Source organism: Helicoverpa armigera, chromosome 9 (assembly GCF_030705265.1).
Source record: "Helicoverpa armigera isolate CAAS_96S chromosome 9, ASM3070526v1, whole genome shotgun sequence".
NCBI classification, from domain to species: domain Eukaryota; kingdom Metazoa; phylum Arthropoda; class Insecta; order Lepidoptera; family Noctuidae; genus Helicoverpa; species Helicoverpa armigera.
Genome location: NC_087128.1, coordinates 7,536,890 through 7,558,362, shown reverse-complemented (window position 1 = coordinate 7,558,362; position 21,473 = coordinate 7,536,890). Strand labels below are relative to the sequence as shown.

General features: G+C 34.0%; 1 protein-coding gene and 1 long non-coding RNA gene across 4 annotated transcripts in view; both read left to right on the top strand.

Annotated features, from left to right (window-relative positions):
- The window catches only part of LOC110369917 (inositol-trisphosphate 3-kinase homolog), a 97,815-nt gene that overhangs the window by 42,964 nt on the left and 33,378 nt on the right, over nucleotides 1–21,473 (top strand). The window contains exon 1 of one of the 3 annotated variants that reach the window (XM_049839390.2): nucleotides 13,993–14,150. The exons of the other annotated variants lie outside the window; for them this stretch is intronic. Within the exon in view, the coding sequence (XP_049695347.1) occupies nucleotides 14,124–14,150 (27 nt within the window). The 5' untranslated portion in view covers nucleotides 13,993–14,123. Of the gene's footprint in view, nucleotides 1–13,992; nucleotides 14,151–21,473 lie in introns of those variants that run through there. 3 annotated transcript variants of the gene reach the window in all.
- LOC135117296 (uncharacterized) lies at nucleotides 16,096–18,022 on the top strand. The gene is made up of 2 exons (XR_010276776.1): nucleotides 16,096–17,245; nucleotides 17,536–18,022. It is a non-coding gene; the product is annotated as an uncharacterized LOC135117296 (long non-coding RNA).

Genomic DNA, 21,473 nt, shown 5'->3' with positions numbered 1-21,473 from the left:
TAAAAATAGACGGTAAAGATTTTTAAGATCACGTGTATAAACTTGAAAGGAATTCGAGAATGTCTCGTTTTAAATGAAAAGCTTAACGTGTTTCTAGTTACACCCAGTTCCAAAAATAGAGAACCTGCTTTTGTGAGTCTAGTCGTTAGATAGAGCTAGCCTACCTACCTAGCTGTAGATATTTCAAGTCAGGAAGCAAAATATTCCAATTTTTTTTTCGCTGATAGCATCTTAGGCATTAGGTAAGGCTGTGATACGATCAGACGACCTGCATGTTATGCACATTTCGGAGATAAGATCAAAGTTTAGTTAGCATTTAAAATCCAGATTACTAAAACGGACATAAAATCGTAATCCTAATAGCTATGTTAATGACTAACATTGAAACTCGAGATGGATGTCTAGCCTATTTAAGTATGTAAATTTTAACTTTGTTGTTATTTTTAATATCAATAACTTAACAGTAAGGACATTGTCAGGACATGCAGAGGTCCAATAAATAATAAGGTAAATTATACTAATCTGCTATATCTATGCATTTTTTTAAAATTATCAAAGATTTGCTGAAAATGAATGCGGAACCTAGACAGTAGTCGGTGCATTATAGCAATCATGCATATTTAATGAATCACCCAGGTTACCATGTTATCTGTTATGAACACATACCTATATTTTTTGGTCACATATACCTGACCTACAGACGTAATGAATTAATTGACTTTGAACATCACAGCGTGGGGTACGGTTAATCTAATTTGTCTGATTTTATAATTTTACGTCTACATTTAAAAAATGAATAAAAACGGAGCTCTTGTTAACAATATATTTTTTTAAAGAGTTCCGGTCTGCGAAAGCTTCCAGTTCTACTCCTTAAGATTAATGGTCCTGTGAAACATGCGCTTAGTGCCTTACGTGACATTTCTTAGGAGCGTGAAAAACCTTATTTCAGTAAACTGATTTTGAATAGACATACACTAATGACTATTGACGGTGAATAAAAACATCGTCGAGGAACCCCGAACTTGAAAAGTCTGAAATTAGTACCTACGAACTAATGAGATTTTAATTGATAATATAATACTTGGAAAAAGAAGACGCCACCTTAGTGAAGCTGGCAACTTATTGCCTCGTTTCGAAAATATTTTATGCTATTATTGTCTTGTCTAGAAACGTAGTACATAAATATCTATGTCTAGAAACCTATGAAGATGAAAACTGGTTTTGTGATTATAAAAATAATAAGCAACATGCAACTTTAACTAGATTGGGAATGTCTATTAAGTATTTAAGAACACACTAAGAAAATTAAAATAATATAGTTTATGGACGTGAGGGGATTTTTTATAAGCCTGTTTGATGAAAGCCTGTTTTAAATGAAAAGTCTTGTCAACCAAAATAACAGAATAGAAGATTCTGTTACTTATTTTATATAATTAAAAATGAAATACAGATCTAAAAAGTTAAGGCAGGGAATACATTATTTATAACTTTGGCACATATAATACGCACACTAGTCACCGTGTCAATTTAATTAAGATATTTACTAAAATCATTAAATGTTTATTTGTTAATCAAATTAACTAACAATTTCATTAACTTAAAAAGGAATGAAAGCCTAGATCAAGTTTAAACTGAATTAATGATAACCTTTTGCAGATTAACATTAGCCTGCAATGCCATTAAACATAAAATTATAAATAGACGAACGTGAACGTCATACAACATTGATTATTATCTAATGAAGTAAGGAACCGGCATAATTATGATGACCATATTTTTGGAACAATTACGTCACATTGGGTCAAGTGAGCAGGTACGTCAATGCCTCATGATGGATGACTTGATTTCCTGATTGTAAGATATGCATTGCTTATCGCTTCTTTATTAATTAATTCATTGAGCTAATTAATTGATTTATTTGGTATTTGACCATGGGTACGTATTTTTAGGATTATGTCTTGTACTAGAGAAACTTCTCCTTTAAAGTATTTCGATAGGCATCAAGAATATGTTGTGTTCATGTTCAGCTGGTGAAATTAAATAAACGTCAGAGAATATTTAAACTAAATTATTGAGAAGAATAATAATTTCATTGATTATTCAAACTACTCACACTGAATACATGTAGAGATAGAAAGTACTTAAAACATACAGTCTATACTCTATAGCTAATATTTCATTAGCTTCACGCTCTAGCTCAGTTAGACACTTGTAAGGACATCGGCGCGTGCGTCAATGTGTAAGTATTGTCAGCACTTGAATGAAAAGAATTTCGATTAAATTATGTTAACTAGCCATTCAACACTTTAATTTTAGTTATTTAAACATCGCAAAGTTAAACAAACTATTGTTTTCCAGTTTTCCGAATTCGTATTTGTCACTTGTTTGTAAATGAGTCATACTAAATAATGCAGACGTAACGAATTAAAATGGTAAAAATACCTTACGTGAGAGTATTGTATTTTGCTTATTTTTAAAGCAACAGCTGCATTACATAATTATATTCATATATTTACGCAAAAGGATAGGATACGTGCGTCATAATTGGTAAACACTCTTGTCTTGACACACTGTTTGTTTCATGTGTTATTATGTTGTAATGTTATTGATAATTAGAAATGATGTGTACAAAAAGTTGTGTTTAATGAAGCGTGTCACGGCCGCGAGACGGCGCGGACGCATTAAGCGCGCGCGCAGATAAAGGGTCGCGGCCTGTCTAGGAACGCGTCTGACACCGTAATCACGCGGAATGTTCCTCTAAATGACACGACTCCCCAAACTCTAATCTTTTACTGGAGCATGGAATATTTTTACATTTTTGTTTGCTTCAAGTTGGGTGGAATGTCGTTACAACTAACATTTCTGTACTGTTCCACATGCAATCTGAGCAAACTGCAAAAGTTTATAAAGTATAAGCTTTTCCTTAACCTTAGTTTTATGTACTAAAGTAAGAGTCCTAAAACGGATAAACCGTTGGGTTTACTCGGAATCAATTTATGTCAAATTCGTTCGCCTCCGTGCAGAGCGGTCGAACCACGAAAGCGCATTTACAGCGTTTCCAAGGATTATACCACTTAGTTATTCTTAACGATCTGATTGACAGAGATTAATGGCGACAACTGTTGATACCTATCATCGCTGCTATTATTTTGTACGGATCGTTAGCTGTCACGTCAGTGTCACGTGCCCCGGTGTGGTCTCTACGTCAGTGCCACAGGTAATTAGCTCCAGTTTATCAGACTGTTATATTAACTGCATGCTATATTTAGCAGGTCAAATGTAGCCAGGTCGGGTCATGATAACTTGATTTTATGAAGTTTGGAACTATAATTATTTGACACCTACAGGTCGTTGCTTTATCTTGTGATATTTGACTTGTGAATTTTGTAACATAAATCAGGCTTTAGTTTGGTCATAAGTACATACCTATGGATTCGAAATCACAATTAGGTATTATTTTTACTCAGCCTTTACATAATCGTGGAAAGGGTGCATCCTACCATAACTTACGTTCCTAATCTACTGGTCGTTTTAAGTCGCGCTCTCATTCCCACCAGCGTAACATTCGTCACGCTCAAAATCTACACGAGGCCTACTCACAACCTAGTGGCACATGTGCAGTTAACGGTATACTGTATCCATGCTCTGTAATGCATACCTGTAGTATCTCCACGCTATGATTATCTGAGTTAAACGACCAGACGAGTCACGGTAGCGACACCCGCCGACATGGCAGGCCACGTGAACAGCCCCTGATGTATCATGTGCGATGATAACATGACATTTTTCTGCTGATTGCATACAATTAACATTTTGAACTGTAGTGCAATTTTATAGAGACTTTCTACTTTGTAAGAAAAATAAATAAAAAATATACATATTGTTAAGGGGAAGTACATTTGTAACATGCTTGACATGCACTATCTAAGAAAATTCCGTCAAAAATACTTAATTTGGATGTGTCTACCTCCTAAAGCAGTTTGGACAGGTTTTATACGTGACACATTTCGTCAAGTCTTCTTTTCAAATCACATTTTATCGATGTGTTATGACAGTAGTTTTATTGCATTCGTGGCCATCAACGTGGGAAACAAAAATCAAGATATTCATCTAATAATTTTGTATGATATTATAATAGATCAAAGAATTCAAGAGGAAATTGATGATTTGTTACTAAATATTCATAATCATAAAATCCGGCGGAAACGCTAATTTGTACGCTGACATCCGGCTGCGTCAGTCAATCAACAGCATTGAGTGAGCAAATCATTGTAACTGCGCTCTTTGTATTTTTTATTCAATTGTTTTTGTCAGTTCGAATCTTCCTACAGTTTTTTACGGAATTCCTGACTTACTTGAAAACGTTTTTCTTCGGAAAAGGTGACTATTCAACCAGAGCTTTGGCTTTAGTAAGTTTAGTGGCTCTTTAGTAGTAAGTGACCTAATAAAGAGCTTTTTCTTTGTACCCGAAAGAACTGAACCAATTTGAAAAATTAGTTCACTGTTGAAATGCTTAGCTCTTTTATTTTATCTCAGTAGTGCACCGGTAGTTCCCAAGGGACGCGGGTGAAACCGCTGGCAGAAAGTAGATCTAATAAAAAGCTGGATTAATCCGTGTGTGTATAAGGCCCTTTTGGTCGGTCTAGTTGTGGCGATAGCGCCAAGTGGAAAGAGCCGGCTGTCAGATAACCCTTCTACTACGATGCACGCGCAGCCGGCGCCCGCGCATTATGACATTTTTTATTCGATTTACATCATACAGGAACCAAAAAGTTTAATAAAGTTCAAACTAAGATACTATTTTTTTACTGCGATAAGGGGTGCGAAGTCTCTTGTTGATATGCGACAGATCGGTCAGGTAACAATGTCGTGCTTTGGAAAAGTAATATTTTATCACTCTTTACAGTTAAAGTACCTATTATAATTAGGGCTGCGTATTGGGTTTTAGTAGTTTCCTTTTTAAAATAATGCGTCACTCTACTTTAGTAAATATTTTGGGAATTACCGGAAAATTATACCAGATACTGATTGCCTACTGGGTATATTTCTGAGAATATTTTCAGCTGAAAAACTTGTCATTTTGTGAATATCTTATTCGATATTCGAAAATTGGTGCTTAACTAGGGAATTGCTTCCCATACATGGTCGAATGAAAAAGTAACCTACAAAACTCATGTCCAGAGCTCTGAAACTCCCTCCTCTCCTTACATGCGTACATAACAAAGTTTGTATCTATTAATTCGGTAGTCTTATCATCAAGACATAATAAATAAACAAACAAATTATATTAGCATTTAAATTAACCACAGATACAAATAATTCATGTTAAAGTATTTCAACCAAATAAAATACGTGAAGTGCATCCTAAATTCACAACACTTGTTTCTTTTTAAGTTCAGATGAATCAACTTTCAAAGTTAATTAATGTGTTACTGTTGTTTACACTCCAACACAATAATTGTTTTTACCTTTATCGGCAATTAAAAGGTTATCGGTAACAAAACGAACAATTAAGGAAGAATGATTTTGACACTGGTCCAATTAATTTGCGACACGATTATGTTAAACATACAATAAGATGACATTTATAAACAACAGTGATTATCACGACATAATAACATGCACTGTTTTCACATAGTAACTTAATCTGTTTAACTATATAAATTAAGTATAAGTGGTTACGGAAAATAACTGTCTCAGTAGGATTTACCTGCTTAATAGCAAATTTCTATTTCAAATATTAGCACCGAAGTCAATGTTATTTATAGGTCCATTTTGAAAGGTCCTAATGATCTACAAATATAGGTAAGCGGCATTGTCATGGCGGTGTATTGTGAATTTGTCACGACCTGACAAATATAATGTCACCGGCTTCAACTGACGTAGGTATTTGAAATAAAAATAGAATAGTGAATTAATGATAATTGGTTTGATATTTTTAGTGATATTTTATTGTTAGTTGTGGAAAATTTCGGAAGTGCTAACTAGGAACAGCCCATTGATGTAAGATCCGTAAATGTTTAACACTTGTGAGCACAGGAGTGAATGCTCTAAGTGGGTGTAGCCTAATATTCAGGGTACAAAATATTGGTCCGGCCTTTTAACCTTCTCATGAGCTCATTTCATAAATGACTTTGGTTAGTTTAAACTGAAATTTAGGATAAATTGGTTGCTTCCTGACCATATAACATGTCATATTTGTATAGTATGAAACAATTTTGGAGTGAGCAATATTTTATATACTTTTATCTCGATTCGAGGAAATTTTCATATTCTTATTTCATGAAAATGCTGACAGACTTGAAAAAACTTTTGTTAACACTGAAATAGAAAGAGAAAATTAAGAAGTTGAACGATATATTTTGTAGCAACAAATTGTTGGTATGCTGGAAACACATTTTTGAGTTCAGTTCACAAGCGAATGGTCCACATAAGACTTGAACCATCAATACAAAAAATCGAACGTTTAAAATCGTTTAATAATTGCTGCTATAATTACCGTTTACGATGGATCGCAGTTTAACTGCTACATCTATAATAGTGACGTTGTTACTTTGAACTTTGAGCTTCATCGTGTCGGGGTTTTTAGAGACTTCAGTAATCGTAATGGAGAGATAAAGGATGTCGGCTGGCTGGTGGACAAGGTTCATGAAGCCGCGACCTGTTTGTATGGCTGACCGAGGGCGGCGCCATGTTCTTGATATCACTTTAAACCGGATCAAACTGCATTCGAACTGATAAATAAATCTGTTTTATAGGTAGGCACGTCATTCATTTGTTATTTGTTCCTAGATTATTATCGTGGCACAGTTACGTTCGTAATGTAAAATCAGGCCATTCTAACTTTTCGTGCGTAGTCTTAGTGCATGTCACCCGGATGGCAATGGTGGAAAATAACATAGTTTTTGTACATATGATACAATTTATGATTATGATTTTATGATGTTCGGTAAAAACATGACATAAATCTTAGATAAATCTAATTTAAGAATTCGATTACTGTTTTATTTTGATAAACTAATTATAGTGGGTCTCAGAATTTTGCTAAGTCATTGGCCAAACAAACCTTGGGCATGCAAAAGTACTCTTTCAAAGAGAAGATTATAAGTTAACATCCTAGAAACTTCGAGATACTTCGTTCCTAATTTAGGTTTCAAATACAGGTTTAATAATATGATGTGTTTTGCAAACATCGTAAAGCGAACGGTCGGATTTTAGAACTTGCTTTATAAAATTTAAGTCCTGTTTACGAACGAATTAGGTGACTTTTTTGGACAAAATTAACATAAATAAATATGTATCATCTTTTTTCAATTAATAGCTGGTACAAATTAATTATGCAACTATCAGTCATTTCACGTGATCATAATGTGCCTAATTGAGCCTACAGTGCTTAAACAAGATAGTGTTGTCCAAGCTCATGTAGGTAATACATAAATAGTGATAAAGCACATTTCGTCGGAACATTATCATCATATTTTTATAAACTTATTTAAATAAATTCAAGGCTAGGAGATATTATATTTAAATCTCTGTTTATTGTATTTAAAGTTCCAATATTTGCAATTCCTAATGTGAGCTAAGTATAATAAGTAGGACTATTCATATACAAACTTGATTAGTCATAATTGCATGTATTATGTGTAATTAATAAAGCAGTTGCACTGAATAACTTCAAAAATAATTAATTGTTTAGTTCATCCCTCAATGTCGGAGCAATTGTGTGCTGGTCATGAACCCTTTAAAGTCAGTTTTAAAATTAAAATTGTAGCCAATAAAAATTCGAAGAAATGTTATATTAATGGCGCGGTACTCATAGATAAAACGTTGACCTGTCGCATGAGTCGAATCTCGAATTACCTATTATGTAAACGTATCGAATGTGTGCGTGATCGTGACATCTTATCTCATGTATCGGGGTCAAGGCTTATATCTGCTTCTACTACAGTTTAGCTAGGGTATCCCACCTGAGCTAGCGACAAGATTAATGTTTGTAGATCTGTCACAGTCATGTACCGTTAGTTCTACGTTACTGACTTTTCGTAGGCAGTTATCAGATGGTTCGCAAGTTAGTTAACTGTGCTTTCTGTTAATCAAAATTGATTGAGTTTCATCATTAGTTAAGACACAATGTTCATAACTTACAACGTTAAACCGAAAAGTGTGATCCATATTCGGATGTTTAAAATAGCAGTGTCGTTGAGACTAATTTTCTGCTAAGGCTACTGTTTTCGAAGGAAATCAGCCAGCTGCACCGGATACTGTAGTGCACAAGCGTACGAATGAAAAGATGGTGCGATAGTACACCTAGCTGTGTCGATTCGTGTATTGATATTTTGTATTCGTCACGACCGGACCACCGAAGAGAAATAAGGCTCAGGCCCTACAGCCTAACGTACTCAAACAAAGCAGGCTGCTTTGAATCTTGTACAATTATGCAACTGAAAAGACGCACGAAGTTTCTCAATTTATGTAATAGCCAAGGGCCTCAAGCGTGATATATGGACTGTGAGAGGTGCTTATGGATTGTTACAAAAGCAGTTTGGCGAGAAGTTAAGCCATAAAAATACCAGTATCAGTGAGCAATAAAGTTACGTAGGCCGTTAAAGACGTCACTAATAATTTACCAATGCAAGTAATTTTAATAGGCCGTCTTTTATTTTGTCGGTTTGGTTTCCTTGATCGTCCACTATAGGTACCTACCTATGTGGAACATGTAGTCCAATGAAATTATAAAAAAAAATTCAAATACCACTTACGCGTATCTAAGTACATACTTGTCTCAATCAGATGACTTGGTCATGACCATGTACCCCGAAAAGAGTGTTCTGGAATGTGGGTTCTAGAACACTCAAACAGCATAGTTTGAGTAACCCTGCCGAAGAACAACAACGTTTTTCATTGCTGGACGAGGCACGTAGCAGCACTGTTCGTATTGTGTCTTCCAATGCCATGCGTGGCGCATGTTAAGAGCTCTCAGCTCGCCTCGCAATGGCCTCGGCAGTATTTTTTAGGGCAGTAACATTTTGTCAAGACTCTTAAGAATCGACTTAAGGATCTGTTCACACTGTTTGTTGATTGTTCAATTTTATCACCATGTCTGTTTTATGTTAATTTCAACCGTCTAATCTCATTAACTCAGTTGGTAGTTGTTTTGTAGTTTCGGTCATACGATGACTAATTTGTACCAGTTGTTAAATAATTTTGTTTCAAATTAAAATTCTGATACAATTCATTGATTAATAGTTACTAGTTCGCAATTTAAACTACTACCGTTAACAACAACCTTTACTTAATTGATTGGCCATTGAATTGAATCATTCGAATTGTTAGTAAATTGTATTATTGTTTCTTTATTTATAATTTAGTCGGTTCACGTGCGTGCGCGCTTATCTTGAAGGTGGATCATGGCAAGCCATTGACGTCAGCGCCTACAGGGTCGGGCTACTATATAACCGAACCTCTAACTTGCCTCTAAACTGCCTACAAATAAATCTTCAATATTGCGACAAACTATTGTATTTCACCATTTTAAATAAGATTTATTAAGCATTTATGCAGAATATTTTAATATTTCAAAATAAATGAGTATCTCATATTACCACCTACCTTCATTCCTAGTTCACGAAGAAATCATAATTTTGAACATAATAAAATATGTAATTGCGTCAGTAAGGACTAAAAAATCGATTGTTAATATGAATACAGGCATTATTAAAAACGTATTCTTCTTGTTTTTGTGAAAATTTTAGCATACATAAGTTGTTTCGTTTTTTTATAATCATGTGAACGAAAAACGTGTTTTTCGCGTTATGTACTTAAATCTAATGAAGCGAACACCTTCATAAATATTCTGAATACATATATACCTCTAACATAAATACATACTTACACGGTTTCACACAATTATAATAACTAACACACATACACACACACACACACACATACACTTAACTTATAAAAAAAGCGATTTTAATGACAATGATGAACCGTTGTTTAGATTTATTTACAAAACGGCATGCGTTCAGTCCTTTGTAAGGAAACAGAAAACCGATGTTCTCACTGATACAGTTATGGCTCAGATAAAATCAACCCTTACATTGTAAGTACAAAGGCATATCTATTTTTCATAATTCACGTCAATGCAAAGCGCAAATGCGAAAGGTTCCATTCACAAATGCAACAAAATTGCACTAGGAAGTACTTATACTAGAATAGGATACGATAACCTTTCTTGACGTACGTTACTGTATTTAAAATTTGGATATTGATAGACAGGCAGTCTTTTTAAACCAAGAATCATGGATTCAAAGATACTTAGCGCAGTTAAATGTCGAAATCGTGACTCAATCTACACACATTCAGGTCTCGGATATAATAGATAGATTGAGTTCCAATCACCTTGCCTCGTGTATTTACTATTGTCTGATTTCAATCGACACAGGATTTATTCTACGTCACTAGCGCTAACTTGTTCTGCCAATTGATACAAGCAAACATAGTTTATCGTTATTTGTACGAATGACCATGCAAACGCTTTTCTTTAACATGAAAACAAATTGTGAACCAAATTCTTTACCTGAGTTGTTGAAAAAAATCCAACATGTTATTGTGATTGTGATTGTAATTTAGCTGTAGTTGATCTTTCATATTTTATTTATTAGGTATACAGAAATACAGGTATACAGAAAAATTAATAATAGAACCTGAGATCCAATTAGAAATTTAGTATACAGCTTACACATTACGTTCAATATGTCAGATAGCTTCTTCATTTCATAAATAAATAAAAAATATAGAAGCCAAAATTATTAAATTACTAATTGATTTTTCTACAACCTAACTTATAACTTATGATTTATACCACAGAACTGCCGATATTTAATTGATAGCGAAAATAAATTATACTAATATGGTTTAGGTGATTTGTGGGGACCAGAGTGGCATAAATACCTTTATTTATTCGAGGCCTACGCAAATGCGGGGTTAATAGACTATTGCATAAAGTCTGTTTGCTTGACTGTTACGCAAGCAATGCGGTGAAGCTTGGACTCGTTATGATGTATGTGCCAATTTGTAATCATCTGTCAGAGTTCACCTATCTGCTTATTGCTGTCGACATTAGTTAATGTGCAATATGAAGCTTTAAAGAGTGATTATGATCATTTGATGTCAGTGTTGCAACAGCCCCAATAAAAGCCTCCTTAGAATTGAAAGTATTACCTAAGTATAGCTTTGTGATATTTTATTACGACTTGACTCTTAATGACATGAATCTGATTGAAGATGAAGTTAGTACATGCTAAGCTTGCCCTCTTCACGTGTGCCTAGTGTGATAAATTTCATTTATTACATGTTATTTGATGCATTTAACTAATTGAAAAGGCATAATAAATTGTTCCTTATCAGTCTTAAGCGTACGTTTCGCCATAATTACTGTGCCATTGGCGCCAATTTATTTGCAAATCGACATGATAAATTATTTTCGGTCATTATCGTCTCTTTACTCGATGACTAACCAATATTACAAATATTTGTTCAATCGAGTATTTTTCTAATTTAATAAGTATTGTTTACACTTTGGACGATGTAACAGTTTACTCTTTGCCTTTTTATTTACCTTACAAATGCTATGTTAATGCTGGTCAAGTTACTTAACCTTCGTGAATTTTAGCACAAGCATACGATAATATAAAAACTGGTCAAATGCGTATCTATTGGAAGAGGAATGTTATCTGTGGTATTTGGTATGACCACATGAAAATACCCACTACGTACTTATCTATTCCTATAGTTGTTGGGTTCAGAAATACATATGTTGTATATTTTTAACGTGCTACACTTAATTTTCGTTTGGTTGTTGAATTTATAATCATTTATGTCACTGATCCCCAGGGAAGACCCATACCCGATGACTAAATCATTAAAATGTATCAGTGCATTATTCAAGTTCATCGAACATTCACAAGGGCTTCAGAACTTTCCAGAATGCAACGAAAAGCAACAAACAAAAATTGTTGTAAGTAGCTATGGCAGTTAAGTAAAACCACTCATTTCACTTAAAATCGTTTGTGCATTTTTTTTCTGGTTGCCTATTTGTAGAATATTTTACGTCTATGAGCATAGCAACCACTTCATTTGTTTTGAAGAAGATCTTTGCATAGTATGTTTTCTAGTATGCAAAGTCAACAGGAGTCGAATCCGACTCTTATATGCTTACTTACTGTGAAAATTCTTATTTGATATTACAATTAGTTGACAGATAATACGTGTTTTTGTATTGCAATGTGCACAGATACGTTATTCACTAATCGTTTGTGTTAATTTATAAAATCATTAAAAGGCTCTAATTAAATAAATCATCGTTTTGCATGAGCTGTTTGAACATTTCTGAATTCAAAGTTTAAGTTGGGTACAATATTTTTCTGGGTATTGTTATCATTTTCGAGTCTTAAATAAATGTATTGGTAATTTTCTTCTAAACGTCTTCTTCGTTCTTCTTCTTCTTCTTCGAGGTACATAGTTTATACCGTTCCATTGTTACCGTACCTCCTTATTGTGCACTTATAACTGCATGCATAGGCAACCTATACTTATTCTTCGAAGCTTCTAGAAGCTGTTCCCTTATAAATATATACTTCCATCTTCGACTCTTGGCGGTCTTTTTTTATAAAAGGATGTCTAAGTCACACAATGGGTCGAACTGGGTGGTCATCCATATAAAATCTCATTAAACACAAATAGCTCTATGACGCTATCAGTAAATAAATATATTTTATGAGTTATTACATTGTGCTACGGATTCGGCATACATTATTAAAACAATGGGTGTGAATAGAATTATTTTATGTTTGGTTACTATCTAATGGAGCATATTAAAGGTACAGCACAAACAATTTTGCTAAAAGCTCGGAGTTAAACAGCCATTTTTCCTGCCACAATTGAATCGGTTATCGCTTAAGTCTCTCAGGGCTTATAAGTAGATTCAGATGGCACCTACTTAAACTTTATCATCAAATAGCATGCAGGAAATCTATTGTAATTACGTATATTTTACCTAATATAAAATGTTGCAAATTTTGACCGGGGCAATGGGCATCAATTCCATTGTTGCCATTCTGCATACCATTCCCATTTCTATAAAGAACAAATCTCATAATATAATAACACCAGAGTTTCTCTCTACTATCGCATAAGTACCTATACATTATACATTTACCTGAATACATTCCGATGATCATATGACGAACCAGATTACTTACACTCAGTAGACAAGAAGGTACGTCTCTCTCAACAGATTCTTTGTTATCTATGGATAATTACTTTTACTTTCATTGCTTCTTCCATTTTTATCTGACGCTGACTTTCTCCTAATCACCTCTAAGTTTTGACGTCAGCCAGTAACCATGACCTAATACAACTTAAAAGCATTTATGTACATAGATAATGAATGAAAGTAAACATAAAGAACAAGTGAGGTGCGATAAGTAAAACCTATTAGGTACACTCGGTCAAATCATTTTATTTTACATAAATGTCACTTTACAATGTATTCAGTTACTTACGTACAATGGGGGTCAGTCATATTTAATTGAAACCAATGAATTATTGAAAGAAAAGCGGATATTCTATGTGGTCTACACTTCTACAGTGATCAAATTATAGAGAGCTTTTTACTAATGAATTCGTTAGACAGACAAAACACTCTACATCTGAATACTAGGTCTGTACCTAAGTATATTAATCATCCAATACGGCATAAGTTCTTACTCACACACTTAATGTATCTATGACTAAACATTTGGCTCTCAAAATGTTAACCCGCCAAATGTTCGAGAACGCAGAGCTTTGTCGGATAAAATAAGAATCACCGTTACACTGAACGGGAGTTCGGGATGGTTCTTAGAAGCGGCGGGGGGAGCGGGGGTGAAGAGGGGTGTTCCCGAGTGCATGCGTACCATAGACGCGCTGCAAACATCATTCAAAGCTCCAAAATATATTAAATCTTCCTCATCAACACGTCAATATATTAAAATATTCAATACAAAAGTGATATCAATAGAACCGACAATTTTTTTCATGATTTCATGTGTTAATTGTGCACGCTTTTGTGAAAAGAGGTTATGTTGACAGAGGAGATATGGTCACAGGTTAGTAAGCAGTTGTTTATTAATTGTTTCCGCTATTCTGTGTTTTAACATAACTAGAAATTGTAATTATGTCAAACTAGTAACAGTTAATTTGTCTTATAAATCTTGTTTGTACTCTGTGGGTCGAGTTATCGACATCGAAGCGTCTACTTACTACGGGCGATTCCCATTGGTGATACAGCTTTTAAAACTGTTTTAATGGATTAAGTAAAATGTTCACAAATGTACTTCCTTTGACATAATAAACATTTAAAACATACAGTGAATAATTAAATAAATAACAGCTGATTGATAAAGGTTGTTCTCTTAATGTTGTTTACATTAAAGATAAACAAACTATCGGTTAGGGATATACCTTTTACATAGTATCACGTAGACCATGTTCAATTAACATAATTAAGTTAATCGCGTAATTATCTAAACAGTTAAAGTCCAATTATTATCATCAATATTTATTTAATTAGTAATATTTACTTAGGACTTTAGTACAAAGAACATGATTTCAGCTAAGTACTTATATGTATGTATGTAAATGAAATTATTCTGAAAAGTGAAACTTGTGTAACTTGTAGAAGTTATAGAGCTTCAAAGTCATCTTAACTCTCTGGGCAATTAGCTGCAATTTAACTTATATTATTTAAAATAAATACCTAGTAAATGAACACATTTTATTGACATACAATTGTGACCATACAAACACTTAAAAAAAGAAAAGAAAAAATTTAATTTCTAAACCCATGTAGACTTATTCAAGTGAAAAGTTAACGTAAGCTTCGTACGTTCGTTACGATCTGTCGTGTTATGAATCACGTGTTGATACACAATGTACAGTTGCACTCGTAAACTACCGTTGTCTTTGGCTTGCTTGCTGTAAGTTGAAATTGTAAACACAGAAGCTAAAAGCTTACGGAAGAAAACTTTGTCAAGTAATCTCAACGATTTTTCCCTGAAGCTTTTCAGTTTGAAAATGTGATTAAGCTATTATTCTTGGTAAAATACTCTATAAAATTACACAAAGACATCATAAAAATACTACTTACGAGTACCGTTTACTCAGGCAAAGATACATGTGTTTCAACCTAATTACTATGGGAACACTGTGCAATATAGGTACCTAACCAATGAAAAATGGGTATGTCTGACAACATTACAGATATGGGATATAAATTGTTTAAATATAGGTTTGTTTTATTATTATTCATAAACTTAATTGATCTCCTTACGTCTTTTATGACTATTAATATCTATCTACACTTACCCCATTCATTCATCGATTCACTCAAATAATTTTGATATAATATGTAGTTTCGAAAAAACAAATTATTTTTCTAGGCTCTGTCTTGTATTAACCTTACAACTATGATCGATTAATTGTGACATTTTTTACTATTCAACGTTTGATAATTTTTCCAAAAGGAAAATTATTCTTGAAATCTGTAAAATTACTTGAATGACAAAATCTCTGTTTGTATTTATAATAGTCGAAGTTGCATCACTGCTATTCATGGTCATTCCATAATAGTAACTTAACCTTTACAAATGTCAAGTTTTGATAAGTAAAGTGGGATCATTCATATTTTTAGGGTTCCGTACCTCAAAAGGAAAAAACGGAACCCTTATAGGATCACTTTGTTGTCCGTCTGTCTGTCTGTCTGTCTGTCTGTCTGTCAAGACCCTTTATCTCAAGAACGCGTGGACGTATCAAGCTGAAATTCACATGAAGTACTCAGGTTTATTGTCCCTTTAAGCTGTGAAAATATCAAACTTCTAAGCCAAGCCAATCAAAAGATACAGCCGATTATGTCGATATTTTCAACAAATTTTCGACACTCGCAAAGGAATCAAAACCTACGGGATACTTCCCGTAAACTCAGAGTCTTGAAATTTGGCATGAAGCATTGTCATATAATGCAAATATAGGAAAAATTACGAAAATCTCATTTTTTTAGTTATACAGGGTGTTTGGCGCATGGACCGACAAAAATTTTTGGGGGATTCGTGAGGCCATGTACTAGTTTTCACTCATAGACCCAATGTCCTATATGTCACTGTATTCGAGATACGATTTTTTTTGTTTGTTTTTAAAAATTACCGGAACTATCACCTTTAAAACGCTATAACTTTTCAGTCTGTTGTCGAATTTACACCAAATCACTTTCATTGCGTTCTCTGATGTATTATTATTCCAAATAAAACATAAATTCATAGCACTAGATGGAAAAAAAATACTTGTTGAGCTTCCAAACTCTTAAAAATGAAAAAACGTATGAAAAATGTCAAATTCAAAATTAATTATAAAAAAAAGTAAAAGCTTTTATGAACTTCGTTTAATAAAAAAAAATTGCCTACTTAATACCCTTTCCAACGATATGCCACATGGGTGTGAAATCATTAATAATGTCGTCAAAATCAGAGCAGGAACGAACACGCACTCTAACGTCTCTAACAACGAACCCGTTTGATAGAACAATGGTAAGCAGGTAATTGGCAGGTAAACTGCCTGTCTCTTTCTTACGCATGAAAAATATCTCTTGTCTTTGTCTATCATTGGGTTGGAGTTTGTTATGTGATCCTTGTTTAGTCGAGATTTGACTATCTCTGCTATCGGAAGTGTCCGTGTATTTCACGTTTTCCTATTTCGTTGTTTTTTGTTAAAGTTTGTTTTTGTTAAGTTTTGTTTGTTGAACTTTTCTGTTAAACTGTTGGTGTATTCACCGTGCTTGTTACAATGCCTAACTTCAGCAACGAAGAGTATGCTGACATGTTGTTGGCATATGGCAGCGCTAATTGTAACGCTCGTGAAGCGCGTAGAATTTACCAGCAGCGTTATCCTAACCGGCGTATACCACACCACGAGACGTTTGCTACAACCTATCGACGTCTGAGGGAGACTGGAAACATAAATTTCCAAGAGCCTCGCGTTAATGTGAGGCAACATAATGTTGTAATTGATGAAAGCATTTTGCAAGCTTTTGATGAGGATCCAACGACAAGTATTCGAGTTGTAGCTGAAAGACTTCACTTGTCGGTTTGGAAAGTTTGGTCAGTTCTTCGGGAAAATGGAAAGCATGCGTATCACTACACTTCTGTTCAAGGTACGTTAAGTACTTTATTTATTTTATCAGGCGAAATCGTAAAACTAAATTTTGAACCAGTTATCTTCGACCTTATTGTGCTGAAATTTTGCACCCAAAAAACTTGTATTTTAAAATGGTTTTAACCATACACTTATTTTAAACGTTTACAAATATCCTTGTAGCTTTACTGGTTCGTTTTTCAAATAAATACCTAGTAACTTTTATTTTTCTAATTTTATCTTTTAAATTTATGTTAGTTTTGCCATTCAAAAAGTGAATTTTTACCAGTCTTTAATGGATTGTTCTAGGTCTCATAGATGATGATCACAGGAGACGGCTCGATTTTTGCCGATTTATGATGCATACGGACGTAGATGATACAAATTTTTTAAAAAGAATTTTGTGGACTGATGAATCCAATTTTAATCACGAGGGAATTGTGAATCTCCACAACCTTCACCATTGGGCGCAAAAAAGACAAAATCCCCGCAAGAAAAGACAAAGTTCCTTTCAAACTAAGTTTAGTGTAAACGTTTGGGCGGGGTTATTGGAAGACACCTGATCGGTCCACATTTCTTACCAGAGCGCCTGACCGGAGAAAATTATTTGAATTTTTTACTCGAAGATTTACCTGAATTGGTATTACCAGTATTAGATGGAGAACCAATTATTTTCCAAAATGATGGCTGTCCAGCACATTACCAGCGAGACGTGCGAGAACATTTGGACAACTGTTTTCCAAATTCATGGATCGGAAGAGGCGGCCCAATTCCTTGGCCTGCACGTTCACCAGACCTGACGCCCTTGGATTTTTATGTCTGGGGCCGTGCAAAGAAATTGTGTATGCGACTGAAGTACCCACAAGAGAAATTTTAATCGAAAGAATAAATTGCGCCTTTGAAATTATGAAAGCAGAAATGCGACTGAGGACGACGACTGTAGAAATTAGAAAAGATGCCGTGCATGCATTCGCAACAGAGGCAGTCATTTTGAACATAATTTATAACTTAAATTTAATTAAAACATTTTAAAACATTTTTGTGTTTTCATTACCCTGGCACTGGTTAATGTGTACCTTTAGGTTTGTGACGACATTATTAATGATTTCACACCCATGTGGCATATCGTTGGAAAGGGTATTAAGTAGGCATTTTTTTATTAAATGAAGTTCATAAAAGCTTTTACTTTTTTATAATTAATTTTGAATTTGACATTTTTCATACGTTTTTCATTTTAAGACTTTGGAAGCTCAACAAGTATTTTTTCCATCTAGTGCTATGAATTTATGTTTTATTTGGAATAATAATACATCAGAGAACGCAATGAAAGTGATTTGGTGTAAATTCGACAACAGACTGAAAAGTTATAGCGTTTTAAAGGTGATAGTTCCGGTAATTTTTAAAAACAAACAAAAAAAATCGTATCTCGAATACAGTGACATATAGGACATTGGGTCTATGAGTGAAAACTAGTACATGGCCTCACGAATCCCCCAAAAAATTGTGTCGGTCCATGCGCCAAACACCCTGTATAATGTAAAAAAAATATTTTAATAAAATGAAACTTACTACCTTATTTCTCACGAACGAATAAAGGTATTAAATTGAAATTTATACCAAATACCTAGGTCTATTGTCCCTTTAGGCAGTGAAAAAATCAAACTTCTAAGTTAACGCGATCAAAAGATACAACAGTTATACCGACACCTTAGACGAATTTCCGTCACACGCTAGGGAATCAAAACCTACAAGGTACTTCCCGTGAACTCAGAATCTTGAAATTCGGCAAGAAGCAACGTTATATAGTACAGATAAAGGAAAAATTGCGAAAATGATAAATTTGAAGTTACATAAAATATTAAAATATTATCAAATCAAATAAAATATTTTCCTCATTTCAATGGGGAATTTAAACGACCAAGTTTGACGGATTTGAGAAATCATTTCTTTGTAGTAAAAGAGTATACTCGCCGTTTATTTCCATTGTCATCAGGTCAGGATCTGATGATGGAAATCCTGAGAAATCGAGGGCAACTATCAGAAATTGTAGGCATGCATAGGATTAAAACTTGATTCTCAGATGTATGTCTGGTGATACTATCAAACAGTGAAGGTTTAGAGCTTACCTGATAATGGAGACGTGAGAAAGTCCAGAGAACTCCTCAACGGTATGATTTAGTAACGTCGTGTTTGGGCTTATATTATTCTTATTGACAAGAACTTTTCACGAAAGTTAAAAATAAAAACTTTTTACATAAAAAAAAACAACTTCTAAAAACAACAACATCGGTCTAGATCTCGGTGGTTAAATAAATATAGATGCATTCTCTAGACACCGACTTCTAGACCGATGCACCTATCATCTTTTTTTAATTTCTTTCTTGCTTTTGTTTTCTTGTTGCTTTTTTATATGTTTGAAGTTGGATTTGTTTTTTAAAATGCTACAAAATAAAATAAAGCCGACTTTATAAAACAAAGAAAGGGACAGAATTACACTTTTGTCAAGGCTCTAGAAACGTAAAGCCAGCAGCCCCGAACCCTACTCTCTTGCAGTCGTTGTTACAATTCGACAGTTACAAGTCGTCAGGCAGTTTCGAAAAAAACCTGAAACTGGGGCTCGTTAGGTGATTAATCCCTCAAAATTAAAAGATCCCATTAGTACTAAATTCTCATCACCTAAAATAAAATAAGCTCCAACACAAGGTTACGTTATAAATTGTAAAGGAGTTCCCATAACTATATCTGATCTTTGCTATCGATCCCACAATGGCAGTCAAATCTATCTATGTGGAAAGTTGCGGTTGGCGCGAGACTCACTTTTTATCTATACAGGATTTGTACGGAACCCTCGGTGCGCGAGTCCGACTCGCACTTGGCCGGTTTTTTATTCAATCTATTGATGTCGAACGATACGACTCAACGCTACGTAGTCGACATAAAAAGAATGATTGTTCCCACAGTCCCAAGGTATACTAGTTAATATAAATGAGCGTAGGTACTTATACGCGTATCGTCATAGTTCCGTCCTATTACAATGCATAATCAATTCAATTATCCGGTGCTATGGCGTGACACCATCCCTATTACTGAACATTGACAGCTCTGACCAGCCTTTTTGTAAACAACACGTATTTAAAATCATTAAAAAAAACATTTATGTTTATTTTTCTATCTCGTCCTATTGTTATTGAGAGTTAAATAGACAGTTTATTTCAAGAATGAAGGAAAATATCATCCCATATATTAATAGTATATCTATGCGTTGTGAATAACTTTGTTCTAATTTTGCGAAAACAGTATGATTGAGTTAAATTCAGTTAAATGCACGAAATGATACACTTACAGACAAGGAGTACAAAACGCTATGTTAACATTAAATAAATACATATTATGTAGATATATTTCATGTACAACTTATTTTACAGTTTTTCATAACGTAACAATTTGCAACATTTGTCCTCGACGTCAACTCATTTCGGATGATCCGTTGTTTATATATCATCGTGGCGACACATTTAAACATGTTTATCGTATGTTTTCATTGATAACAGTAGTATATATTGGCGAATCGTTGTCGGGTATTTACACAGCGTGATAAGACGTATGAATTATATCTACTTCCATACTTGCGTAGTTCGTAACAGCGAACTTTGGAAAGCTGTACGTTTTACTGTACAGTTCTAGACTATATCATGTTATTGCTTGTTTTTTCGGATAAATCTTTATCGAGATTAGGTCTTCATTGGAAACCACTGTTTCCTAATCAATTAATTAATTAGGTTTTAACATACCAATTTGTTTTATGATGACGATTCCTTATTTCTCTTATGAAAATACCTTTGCCAATTTTAGAACATCTGGCAGATTGATAAGTAACTACCTATAAAAAATATAAAATGACTCTGAAAAAACAACAGTTTATTTTCGTACACTTAAACATAGGTACAAATTAATTAAATACCCAAATATATAAGATTTTTTAATGAATTGATTATGTGATTCAGGCAGTCGAAAAGCTCAAAGTTTGACAGGTTCGCTTGGTATAGGTCGATGACAACAAATAATACAGGGATATTACCATAAAGGTCATTTAAATGATGTACCTCATCAGTGGTTTATGAGGTGTGAGATAATTGAAGCACTCACAATTAGGGTAAATATTATTTAAGCACCAAAGCAGTAAAGAGACAAACTAAGGAGGGACTTACCTCATCAGTTATTATAAGAAACAAGTAAGTAGGTACTCC